The sequence below is a fragment of the Conger conger genome, chromosome 1 (genome assembly GCF_963514075.1).
Source record: "Conger conger chromosome 1, fConCon1.1, whole genome shotgun sequence".
NCBI lineage: Eukaryota > Metazoa > Chordata > Actinopteri > Anguilliformes > Congridae > Conger > Conger conger.
Window position 1 is genome coordinate 82,056,266 of NC_083760.1, and position 13,310 is coordinate 82,069,575.

Below are 13,310 nucleotides of genomic sequence, written 5' to 3' on the forward strand. Positions count from 1 at the left end.
CTTCCCTCTCAAGTTCTCGCAAGGATTCTACCTCAGTTGCTCAAAGATGTAAAGGAATACAATACTGCGGGTTTTCCCACTGTCCCGCAGAGCTGGCCTTTGTGTGCAATGAAGGATGCAAAGCATTAGTGTAACCATCTCTCCTGTACCGTCATAAAAGCCCCCCAACGCAGGGTAAAACCTGACTTTACCATCACCATCCCTCCTGTACTGTCAAAAGCCCCCAACGCAGGGTTAAACCAGACTTTCCCGTAACCATCTCTCCTGTACTGTCAAAAGCCCCCAACGCAGGGTTATTTTAAAGTATAAAAAGTATAAATAAAAAATTTAAAAAAGGACATAAAAATGAATCATTGGTGAACTTGGCTTTGTTACCTTGTATAAAGAAAACCTGAGTTTGTACATAATTGTATACATATTTCTAAACCCGTTTAATTTTTCTATGCACTTTTTTTATTTATGACGTTATTTGCTTAATAAAGATGTTAAGATGTTTGAACAATCTTGCATATATAGTATGCTGTCTTTTGTGCTTTTGGAACCAAACAACTGACCAAGTATGGATGCAGAACGGATGTACACCAAATAGTAAGAGCAGGGCATTGAACATGTTCTTGTAAGCTAGGAATTCAAACTAGATCTTTCAGGAAAGCTTTAAATTTGATTGATCCCATGACCGTGCTACCAGTAATGTACCATGTTCAGAACAGTTAGGAGTCATTTTCCAGATCTAATTTGGCAAACAGTTGGCTCAATGATAAAGCAAGCTGACAGTTTTATTGGTGTAGAGCTTTTTGCAGCTTCTCACAGATGCATCTACAAGAAAAAGAATACAATTATAAGGGAAAAAAAAGACAAATACAATAAAATGCATGCTAAATGTCATTTGTGTCATTCTTAAAAAAAAAAAAAAAAAAAACTCAAGTAAACCATCTAAAATTTAATGTTAGGAGTAGGATTTACTTCAGTTTTTAACTGCAGACTCCGACACGGTTTATAAAAAGGTGCAAACCTCTGACCTTTGGTGCGGAGCCTTACGGGGGATAGCGGTCACAGTTGTTTTGTACTGGTAACCGTTTGATTGTGTGCATCTTTGAATGGTGTGACTTGGAATTGTGATCAGCAAAATTCTTATTCATCGCATACATACTCTCGGCTCTGAAGTGCATCTTGCGGACGTACAAAATAAGACGACGCATGGGAACGTGGGTGGACCTCTCTCCTTCAGTAAAGCAGCAGAACCTCCTGTGAATGGAGGCGTGGCTTCTCTTTCAGCTTCGCCAGGACCGCCACTGCGTCGTTTCGGTCTATGTCGTGGAACACCCTCGCCAGGTGTCCGACGGTCCATTCCGGGAATTTGGTCGTGACCGCCTCCAGCACAGACTTCAGCGGACTCTTGATGTCCCTCATGGAATATGCGTAGTTGATCCACGTAGCGGAGAAAGAGCAGCGGGTTGCTACGTGGCGGGTTGTCTTGGCAACGGAGTTCTCCGGGTCCAGCAGCATGACGAGCTCCTCCAGAACGTCCAAGTTGTCCAGCACGGTCTGCAGCGGAGCCTCCTGGATGCGGGGGGCTAGCGATAAAAACGTTTTCAACATGTTAAGTTAGCGGTTGAAGGCTCAGTGCGGCTGTGTACATGCATGTCGTAACATCGCCTTGATTATCAAGGAAGATCTGCGTGCTTATTCTCAGATCAAATTCGTGCACTTTCATTACATCTGTCAAATGTTACAGATCGTTGTTTTCCATGAAGTTTGAAACCCTAATTTTATCTCTGTAATATATCCTGTAGAATCCTGCATCACATTAGTGGCTGGGGAAATGATAGGAACAAGCTTTTATTTAGCAGATATACATTGTTATATAGTCTTTGTATTTTAGGCAGTTTTTAAATGTAATTTATTACAATTTATAATAGCACTCCTGTGATGCTATTACAAGATCACTCACCTAAAAGCTCATCCACTTTCTTGTCCTTGTGAGGTAGTAAGTTCATATTTTTCTTGACTGGAATAGGAAAGGACTTCAGGTCAAGTTAATATTGACTAAGGACAATTTGTTGTCTGGTACTGAGCAACCCTACCAAAAAAACCTGAAGGTTTACAGTGTTGTGAAAAACAATTTCTTGATCTTCTCTATTGTTGCATATTTGTCAAAAACTGAATGGAACTTTCAATCAAACTGCAGGGTTGCATCTGAAACATAGGCTAAATATATGATCATAGCTGGAAAAATGATAGATATTTTTAAGAGTTATGCTACTACATAGAATACAATATTGCTTTGAAAAGATACTGCCAAATGATGTGCCTCATTTTTAAAGAGATGTGCCTGGATTTTTAGAGAGTACATAGTCTGCTCTCCATGTGCATTTTTTGACTTTATCACGACTGAGACAGCAGAGGCTTACAGATGGAGACGGGATCGCAGCACAGTGCCATGATGGGGAAACTGAACCCCAAAGAAAACACAGGATTCATCTATTAGGTAACAACAGCAAGTCGTCCTTTAAACTGCACAATGCGATCTCAACACTTTTGAAACATAAATGAGCCATTCCACTCACATCAATTTCCCATTTGGCCATAATTACATCCCATAATTACACACCTTAATTTGCAGCTTGACTCACTGCCTTGCTTAGAAATTTTCACATTTTCGACTTGCTCAATCATCAGTTGATTCACATTATTTCTCTCTCTTTGGCTTGATTTTGTCACTGAGTGATACGTTTTCACAGTGAAATGTGGGCGCATTGCACTTCCCTTCTGTTTAATGATGTAAAAAGGCAATTCAACTGAAATGAGTCACTTTCCATGAAATACATAAAAAACAGATCTATATTGTACTGTTGTTAAGGGATACAGTGTAGGACAATCCACTGTCTTTGATGCTAAAATGGGTAACACTAGCAGCACCAAACGGTTATCAGAATTAGATAATGGAAAACAGTTCACTGAAAAGTAAATATATTCATCGGAAAGTGAAGGCAGAAAAGGGCAAGTGACATCCTGATTACTGCTGGTTTTTATTATTGGTAAGTTTTTTCAAAATGAAAAAGTGTTTTCTTGTTGACAAATTTTGAATCCAACTGCTGAAAGTGAATATTTCAGACACCTGACATATGGCGCCAACCGCTATCCTTACCATTAAAAAGAGTATCAACCCAATATCAATATCTCTGCACTCACCATGACTGGGGTCTCCTTTTCTATAGCACTTCATTTTCTTGTCTTTGAAAATGAGCTGAAGAAGACCGACAAGGAACAGGAGCAGCACAGCAGCAATCCCTGAAAGCAGACGGATGAATTCAGAAGAGTTGACACACTTATCTGTGCCACATATTGGGGGAATCACACTATTTGGCATCCCGTTCCACATAGATCCCTAAAAGCTGCCTGGTAGGCTCCATTATAGGTGCTGCACACCATCAAACAAAAGAAAGCATGGAGAGATCCTTGAGAAGCCTTTCTGTGCATTCCCATTTTGAACAGGCAGTTACCAAGCCCCCTTTTTGGCCCTGGGGTCCTTGGACTGTCCGTTCTCAGGAATCAGGGTTGTCAGGGTTACGGTGAAACTTACAAGCGTAGTGGTAACTTGGGCCACTGGATCCTTCTGGAGGTAGACTGGTCATGGACTGTGATGTTAACTCCTGGCAAACATAACAAAAAACTAATGAAGACTGCAGCCATGTTAATGACTATATAACAGTTGCTTTTATACAGTCACTGAGCACTTTATTAGGAACATTTTTACTTTATCACACCTACGTATTCATGTGTTTATCTAATCAGCCAATTGTGTGGCAGCATTACAATGCATACAATCATGTGGATACGGGTCAGGAGCTTCAGTTAATGTTCACATCAACCATCAGAATGGGGAAAAAAAATTACTTTGACCATGGAATTGTTGGTGGCAGACAGGGTGGTTTGAGTATCTCAGGAACTACTCGTCCCTAGAGCTTGCAAAGAATGGTGCAAAAAAACAAAAAAGAAATCCAGTGATCAACAGTTCCGCAGACAGAAACACCTTGTTAATGAGAGACGTCAGAGGAGAAGGGCCAGACTGGTCAAAGCTAACAGGAAGGTGACAGTAAATGCAATAACCACACATTACAACAGCGGTATGCAAAAGAGCATCTCTGATCACACAACGCATCAAACCACTAAGTCGGTAGGCTACAGCAGCAGAAGATTTAATAAATCTTAAAAATAAGTCTAATAAATATCTAATAAAGTGCTCACTGAGTGTATACGCCCATGGTCACATGTTATTTAGGCATGTTTCTTCAGAACAGTTAGGAAAACATGTAAAGCCTGTCAACATTGTCTTGATCTAATGTTTTGATGGCATAAAGTAATGAAGGAAGACATACCGGTGGTGCGGTGGGTAGCACTGTCGCCTCACAGCAGGGAGGTCCTGGGTTCGAATCCCGGTCGGTTGGGGCCTCTCTGGGTGGAGTCTCCCCGTGTTCACAGTCCAAAGACAAGCAGGTTAGGCTGATTGGAGAGTCTAAATTGCCCATGGCTATGAGTGTGTGCGTGAATGGTGGGTGTGCCCTGCTGCCTTTTGCCCAATGTATGCTGGGATAGGTTCCACCCCCCCTGCAACCCTGTTCAGGATAGGCGGGTTGAGATAATGGAATGGATAAATTAAGATGTCAAATTTACCGTGGTCTCAGGTCTCCGGCACTTCCCATGACTGACCATCTCCCTGCCGAGTGAGAATAAGACGGAGCAGCACAAATTACATCATGGCTTCCTTTGCAAAGGCCTTCTTTACACTTTTACTGGATACCATTGACAAATCGGATTTGTGTATAGGCCCACAATATGTGTGTTTTAGTGTGCATAACCAAATTTTGTTTTCTTAAGGCCAGTTCATATTCCAGCGACAGTGACTGAAATCGCAGAATGTTGGTGAAAGTTCTATTGTCACTGTGGTTTTTGTCCTTATCAAATATATATAAATGCACCCCAGTATAAACCAAATGCCTGCGGGTTCAATTCAAATCCAGTGGCTGCAGAACAGACAACCCCCAGATCCCAATCCATAATGCTGTGGTGATTCCAAATTAGGGTGAATAATTTTTTTTTTTAAACCCTCACCACCACCAAATACAATCTTAATACAAAAAATTTAAATAATAGTGTTTTGGGAATGCATACTAACCCAACAAAGCAACAGCATGCTATTTAAGTACATTAATTTAATTGACTCTTAACTTGAACTTGACAGATTTGCCTTCCTGGATTCCTCCTACCTTTTATTCTTTGAAAAGTGTGAAAAAGGCACTCACTTTTCACAACACTGTGTGTCCGTGGTAGTATTGCACAATGCCAGTGCTTGTTGGCCAGGTGGGCAGGACCTGCACTTTCTGCAGGCAACGAAACTTCCATTGTTGAACGTTCCATTTTCACACGGCTTGTGCAATGGAACTGTTCGTCCGCCGTCGTCTTGCAAACCGCAGTTTTGGGCAAACCCATACCCTGAAACCGTCAGGGTTAATGGCAGTTAGAAAATGTAAACTCTTATGTAAACTCAATATATATGATGCCCCCCCCCCCCCCTCCCTCCCCCAAAAGAGGGGATGGATGACCTGACCATAAGGCTGTTATACACTTTATTAGGGACACCTAGCTCACCTAAACCCTGACTAGGACCCTTTTTGCCTCCAGAACAGCCCTAATTGTTTGCGACATACGTACGTTAAGCAGGGTACTGGAAACATGTTTTATTCCCATCTTCAATTGTCCAGTTTTGGTGATTACATGACCACTGTAGCCTCTGGTGTTAGCTAACAGAACTGGGATCTGGCATGGGCTTCTGTTGCCTTAGCCCAACCTCTTCAATGTTCGACGCGTGCATTCAGAGATTACGTAAATCTGGCATGGGCTTCTGTTGCCTTAGCCCAACCTCTTCAATGTTCGACGCGTGCATTCAGAGATTACGTAAATCTGGCATGGGTTTCTGCTGCCTTAGCCCAACCTCTTCAATATTCGAGGCGTGCATTCAGAGATTACGCAAATCTGGCATGGGTTTCTGCTGCCTTAGCCCAACCTCTTCAATGTTCGACGCGTGCATTCAGAGATTACGTAAATCTGGTATGGGTTTCTGCTGCCTTAGCCCAACCTCTTCAATGTTTGACGCGTGCATTCAGAGATTACGTAAATCTGGCATGGGTTTCTGCTGCCTTAGCCCAACCTCTTCAATGTTTGACGCGTGCATTCAGAGATTATGTAAATCTGGCATGGGTTTCTGCTGCTTTAGCCCAACCTCTTTAATTTTCAACGCTTGCATTCACAGATTACGTAAAACTTTTGTGGCTTTTCCTTTAGTTTGAATTTGTCTGTTGATTCTCCACTTAAGTCATTAAGGTGTAATCATCCACAGAACTGCCACTCACTGGAGGTTTTTTTTTGCTTTTTGAAGCATTCTCTGTAAACTCCAGAGACAATAGTGCATAGAAATCCCAGGAGAGCAGCTGTTTCTGATGGTGGAACCAATGTCCCAAGTCTGTTTCAAATTAAGGACGTTCCAATTTTGCATCTCCTATGAAGTAGTCCTGCCTTAAGTAGACATATTGCAGCCATATAAAATTTCATTTTTCAGGTTTCTGCCCTCTTCTGGATTCTGTTGGAGTAATTTAGTAGATTCCTAGTTTTGTATCATCAGCAAATTTAACTAATGTACTAAATGTAAGGCGTTATTACCCTTCACAAATTACACTCTTTATATGTGTAATGAAAATATGTGCAATTGGCACCAAGCACAAGGTAGTTGTGCACCATATTCCTTCAGGCTCACACACCCGTGAGAGCGATTGACAGTCCGGTTTACTCAGTTTGCCAGCTTCGTATGTGTCCAGGATGTTTACAGGACTGAGGTGGCAACCCTAAATCCAATCCTTGTTTCATTTATGTGGAAGTGCCTTCTTTTTCCCACAGGATGTCTGTTGTTGTTATGGATTTAGCTAAACTTGTCATTTAGCATTTAGCAAATATAGTACATTGATGTTCAGATGCGTTTGAAACACTCCTATTGTGACCACAAGATAATAATACGTTACAGTTATTGCACTACAGTATACATCATATTTTTCATTCCTTAATATTAGTAACATATTCACAGTAGCCTTATTGTAAAATTCATAATGGTTTGATGGGGGAAAAGGATGTTTCAGAAATGTGACTTGTGAATATGTATTATTTATTGAAAAAATGTATCAATGTGGCTCTTGAGCTGGGCAAGCTTGAGTTCCACTGTGTTAGAGCATCAAATTATGAACACAGATTACAGGCAGAGTATCGGTCTATAGTGATCAACAACTTTTCTAACGGCCAAACAGGTTGGCTATAGTAGTAGTCTATACATGGCCTCGATGCGACTTTAACATTTTACTATAAAATGATTCATGACTCGTGCACAGAACCCCGTTTTTTTGTTGGGGGGCTGGTTTCTACTTTAGGCTATTGCAATATTCTGATGATTACATTACCTAATGTCGCTACGACCCGAATAAAGAAAATTACTACAACAACAAACAACAAAAGAAACGGCAGAGGTAAAAGTTTCAACACCGCTAAATGTATTTATTCTTTACGCACAATGTTTTAATTATTTTCACCAGTAATACAGAGGCTTCCGTATAACATACCTGCCTTCGTCCTAAACCTTTTTTCGCACGGTTCGCATTGTCCCAACTGCGAGTTCCAATAAGTGTCCGATTTCGCCCAACACTCCTTTGAGTATACTACCATCGTGTTCGCTTCAGCTCCCAACACAAAGAGATTTATAGGCAGATTGTTTCAGGTCGCATTGCGCGGCTGAACTATAAACGAGCACTGCCCCTTACGTAATTTAAGGAAACGGTTGAGGGGAGGGAATACATTAAGTATACGCTAAAAGTAACGAAGTTTTTAATCGTGGAGGCACTATCCCAAAGTTGAGGTAAAGGCACAACTAAGTGTAAACAAGAAGAGTAGTGTACTCTTCGTTTTTATCGTGTAAATTTGTGCTCTGTTAAAATGTCTGACTTTACACTGCAGGCATATAGGGGAGACCGAGCATGTTTTCACACTTTTTACACTCTTTTATATATCTTGGGGTCAATACATCATATTGTTAAAAATTTCATACCAAATGAAAGAACAAAGTCTCAGGCATATATTTTGTATTCTCCAACTCAATAATATTGCAGAGAAGTTCCAGTCTGGCTTCCGCACCGCCGATAGCACTGAAACAGCACTAGTCAGGGTCACTAATGACCTGTTGATGGCGGCTGATGCTGGCTCCCCTTCACTCCTCATCCTGCTTGACCTAACTGCAGCATTTGACACCATTGACCATCACATCCTCCTTAACCGTCTACACTCCATCGGCCTCTCTGACTTTGCTCTGAATTGGTTCGAATCATACCACTCCGACAGAACCGAGTACGTCTCTTTGGGAGGGAAAAAATCCCGGACCCATCCTGTCACCTGTGGTGTCCCCCAAGGATCCGTCCTCGGCCCCATCCTCTTCACCCTCTACTTGCTCCCCCTCGGCCGTGTCATCAGCCAGTATGGAATTTCCTTCCATTGCTACGCTGATGACACACAACTGTACCTTAAGACTGACTCACCCCCCTCTGCAGCTCCGCCGTCACCATCTCCATCATCCACACTCACTACCTGCCTGGAGGAGATAAAGGCGTGGATGAAATCAAACTTCCTACAACTCAACAGCTCCAAAACCGAAGCCATCCTAATTGGCTCCCCCCACCAGGTTCATTCATCCTCCATTACCAGCATCTCTTTCTCCGGTCAAGTCCTTCCCCTCTCATCCATAGTCACCAACCTGGGTGTGAAAATTGACCCTCACCTAAACTTTGAGGCCCGCATTAAACACCTGTGCAAAACCTCCTTTTTCCACCTTCCTTTCCAACATTGCCAAACTCCGTCCCACACTCACCCTTCCAGATGCAGAAAAACTTGTCCACGCCTTTGTCTCCTCCAGGCTGGATTACTGTAACGCACTTCTCATCGGGATCCCTAGCAAGAGCCTCCTGAGGCTCCAATACATCCAGAACAGCGCTGCTAGGATCCTGATGAGAGTGCGGAAGTACGACCACATCACACCGATCCTCCACTCACTTCACTGGCTCCCCATCACCTCCCGGACTGAATACAAAATATCCCTTCTGACCCATCAGTGCATCTATGGAAATGCCCCCCCCTATCTCAAAGAACTCCTCACCCTAGAACCCTTCACTCGAAACCTTTGCTCTGCCAACACCAACCGCCTCCGTCCCCACAAGACCAAGCTCTGCACCATGGGCGACCGAGCCTTCTGCTCGGCTGCTCCCCGCCTGTGGAATGCCCTCCCTGACTACCTGAGAGCACCACAGACCACTGATGCTTTTAAAAGAGGGCTAAAAACCTACCTTTTTACCAAAGCTTTTTCTTAGTTTTTACATTTTATACATGCCATTGGGTGTTTTATTCCCTGTTTTTACCCTGTAGCACTTTGAGATTTGGTCTCCAAATGTAAAGTGCACTACAAATAAAATGCATTATTATTATTGTTATTATTATTCATTTCATTTTCATATCTTGTTTGAGTACAGACTTATAGGCATTTAAATAGTGAGCGTGAACACGTGACATGTTGCCCCATGAGCAGGTAAGTTGTCACACTATTTGGGGTAAGAAATCACACTGGATGTTGCAGCAAATAAAACACAAATCAATTTAGCTTTGTGTTATTTATTTGTTTTATTCAAATACATTTTTTAATTCAGCCACAGAAAAAGTTGGATTAATCATTGAACTTGAATAAATCCTGGAATGTGGCCATTAAATCATTCCCAACTACAATTGTAAAATAATTTCAAGCAAACTTTCAAATAAAACATGTCCAGTATTCTAACTAATTTAGTGTCAGTTCTCAAACTTCACTAGTCAGACTCGTCATCAGGAAGGCCTGGAAGGGCCTGGGTCAGGGCTGGGCCGATCTGAGACATAAGATGGTGCAAATTCTGTCTCCACAAATACATCCCTGTTGTAAGGTTGAACCCCTGTCACCCGAAAGCCGGCCTGGATATTCAGTGGGGTTGCAGCCAGCGGATAAGCAATTGCCACAATCCTAGGGATGTCATAGATTGTGATAGTTTTTCCTGGGTTGTTCCTCATCCAGGAATCAGACACAGAGTTTATGTGCTTTTTCAGTGGCCCATAAACGCTTCTGTCCAAAGGTAGCAGCCTCTGTGAACAATGCACTGTTCACATAGGCTGCAACCTTTGGACAGAAGGACAGCATAATGATGCCATTTGCTTTGGCAAAATTGAGGCCATCAATGGAAAGATGGTTGTCCAGGTGGAGTAAGCATGGTTTTTTCATTGAACACTTGGCATGTTCAACAAAATGTTTGAGGAAATCCACAAAGTGTGTTTCCTTCATCCACCCAGTGGGATTTGTTCCTCCTTTGCTGCCAAGTGGTCCATTGTTGAGGAAGTGATTGCGAAAGTGCACCCGAGGGAATATGAAGTAGGGGGGGATACTGTTCCCTGTTGCTGAGACTGCACAGGCTAGGGTCAATAGGGTACCCCTTTCACCAGATGTAAGTGACCCTACCTGTTTAAACCTGCGTCTGGCTACCAATCGGTCTGGTTTCTGCACCGTCGTCACACCAGTCTCATCCATATTAGGGTGCCGCTTTAAGAAGTGTGTAAACCACTCACTGCTGGCTTTTTCTTTTTCAGCCCAAGCTGGTGGAAACTGCAGCTCCCGTGCCACTGCAAATTCGTATGCTAGCTTTCTCACCTCAGTTGGCGACAAACCAAAATAGATGTCAGCTGATCTTATGAGGCACTTCTCAAGCTGCAGCTCCAACTCTGGGCTAAAAACCTGCCGTGGAGATTTATACCAAACCACCGCAGTTGGGGTGGCTGTCTGACTTCCTATTTCAGCTGCGGTGAACGTCTTGCAGTATCGAGCCAGTGTGCGGTAGTTGATGTAAAAATCCGTAGCTGTACTCCGGATTGATTTTTTGACTAACTTCACCTGCCTCACTGCCCTTAGCATCACGTCAGGTGCTGTGCTGCCCTTTTCTGTTTTTCTTTGATAATTCCTGACCATCTCAACTCTCTTGCTTCTTTCCTTCCTTTCTTTCTTTAAAACCAGAATCACACAATTCAATATTACTATGATAACCATTGACAAGCAGACCCCCTGTGTCTACGTATAGCCTATTGGCAACTTTGGGGTAAGTTGTCACATGTGACAACTTACTCCAAAATCACTGAGACAAGTTGCCCCAAACTTCCATGTTTGCTAATGTTAGCAATATCTTAAAATTAGCTTAAAGCAGGACACTAGCTAAAGTATAACAAGACACACTATTCTCTCCTCTAACAAGTGCAAATGTATAATTGTTAAGATTTTCTAACTAGAAGAAGATTATTACAAAACATATCAAGTTGATATTTTTTTATATGTGAAAAATGGGAAATATGTGCTCACCTCACTTTACAGTGTGCTCTGGTTTTCCCAGACAAGATATGACATCAGACCATATAGAGGCACAAAACTAGTATTCCACTTTTAAGTACCGCCCTCTGGTTGTGAAAATATTAACAGTGTGACAACTTACCCATGTGACAACAAGCCCCGGTCTCCCCTACTGTGGGCTCCAGAATTATTAGCCCTTGATAAATATGCACAAATACTGTTAACTAAAAATAAGAGTTTTTGGCATAACTTTATTTTCCAACATGTAAAGGGGTGTGCTTAATTAATGATTCAATGGTACCAACCAAAGTCTTAAACAGGTTTCACAATTATTGACACCCCATGTTTAATGCGATGACTTTTCCTAAGATTTGTGATAAGGCTAGAACACATTTTTACCATTCCTCCATGCAGAACCTTTCAGAATAATTGATATCCTTTGGTTTGCGCTTATGGACCCCCTCTTCCATTCAGACCACAGGTTTCGATGGAACCATATTGCAGAACATGGATGTTTCTCTTCACTATATCTGTGTGGATTATTGATGTATGTTTGGAGTCGTTGTCCTGCAGGACAATCTACTTACAACCAGGTCTCAGCTTGCTAGCAGAGGCAACCAGATGTTGTCCCTCTATTTCCTGGCACTTAGTTGAATTCATTGTGCCATGGATGTTAAATAGTGCCCCTGGACCACTGGCAGTAAAACATCTCCAAAATATCAATGACCCACCTCCATATTTGACAGTAGGTACAGTATGAGGTGGTTCTCCTTGTTTTCTTTTTGCCGGGAAAATATTGATGGTGTGTATGGCCAAAACATTCAGCTGTTTGTGCCCTCCTTCATCATCTGCTTAAAGTATGTGTCTGGGACCGGGAAGGTTGGTGGTGCAGTTATTTGGCCCTTAACCCCATATTGCTCCAAGGGGGATTATCCCCTAGCTAGTCTAATCAACTGAAAAATCCCTTTGGATAAAAGCATCAGCTAAATGACATGTAAGTAATGGCATAACATTAGACAGTAATCCTGAGATTAACTAAATTGAATAAAACATCATTGTCAATTACAGTTTATTTACAATATTTTTTACACCTACGGTTTTCAGAAAAAAATAGAAAAGAAATGGAAAAAAGAGAGCAAATGTATTGAAATGAAAGTATATCATTTTCCATGTTTGAATATAACATATAGATTATTATCTCTGTTATTTATTATGGCTGGACATTCCACAAGGTTACTCAATGGCCCTTGCCATACTAATAATAATTCTGTAAAATACAATGTGTACATAAAATGTGCAATGTGTATCCAGTGAAGCAATTTTCTTATTCTTAATTTTTATTGACAGTTGCACAGGAGGTAAGAGCGATCGTCTGGTAGTTGGAGGGGGGGGGGGGGGGGGGGTTGCCATTTTGATCCCCTGCCCTGGGCGTGGCAAAGTGTCCCTGAGAAAGACGCCTAACCCCCAATTGAGTTGGTTGGTGCCCTGCATGACAGCCAGTTGCTGTTGGTGTGTGTGTGAGTGTGTGAATGAGAGGCATCAATTGTAAAGCGCTTTGGATAGAAGCACTATATACACTCAGTGAGCACTTTATTAGGTATTTATTTAAGATTAATAAAACATTTTAGACACCACGGTACACTGCTTACATTTTGCTTCATAGATCTTTATTAGTTCTGCACATCACCCTTAGATTTTTCAGTCTTTGGGTCAAGGAGTTTATAATTCCGATAATGCATACGTTCATCTCTTACCTGTTTTTGACTCAGTATTTCAGTGCAAAATAAAGGAGAACAACTTCCTTTTGGTGTGTTTG

General features: G+C 41.9%; 1 protein-coding gene across 1 annotated transcript; it reads right to left on the reverse strand.

The window, feature by feature from the left end:
* Positions 1–751: 751 nt before the first annotated feature.
* On the reverse strand, positions 752–7,821 carry igflr1 (IGF-like family receptor 1). The gene is made up of 8 exons (XM_061238819.1): positions 7,662–7,821; positions 5,304–5,493; positions 4,675–4,717; positions 4,380–4,466; positions 3,584–3,653; positions 3,193–3,291; positions 1,952–2,008; positions 752–1,574 (listed from the first exon to the last, which is right to left on the reverse strand). The coding sequence occupies exons 1-8, from the start codon at positions 7,762–7,764 to the stop codon at positions 1,225–1,227; spliced, it is 999 nt and encodes a 332-aa protein (XP_061094803.1). The 5' UTR covers positions 7,765–7,821; the 3' UTR covers positions 752–1,224.
* Between the last annotated feature and the right edge of the window lie 5,489 nt (positions 7,822–13,310).

Coding starts and splice junctions, on each gene's coding strand:
- igflr1 (XM_061238819.1), bottom strand. CDS start 7,764: ATGGTAGTATACTCAAAGGAGTGTTGGGCGAAATCGGACACTTATTGG. Junction 4,718..5,303: donor GACACACAGTGTTGTGAAAA/GTGAGTGCCTTT, acceptor CTCACTCGGCAG/GGAGATGGTCAGTCATGGGA. Junction 3,654..4,379: donor TGCTACCCACCGCACCACCG/GTATGTCTTCCT, acceptor TATGTTTGCCAG/GAGTTAACATCACAGTCCAT.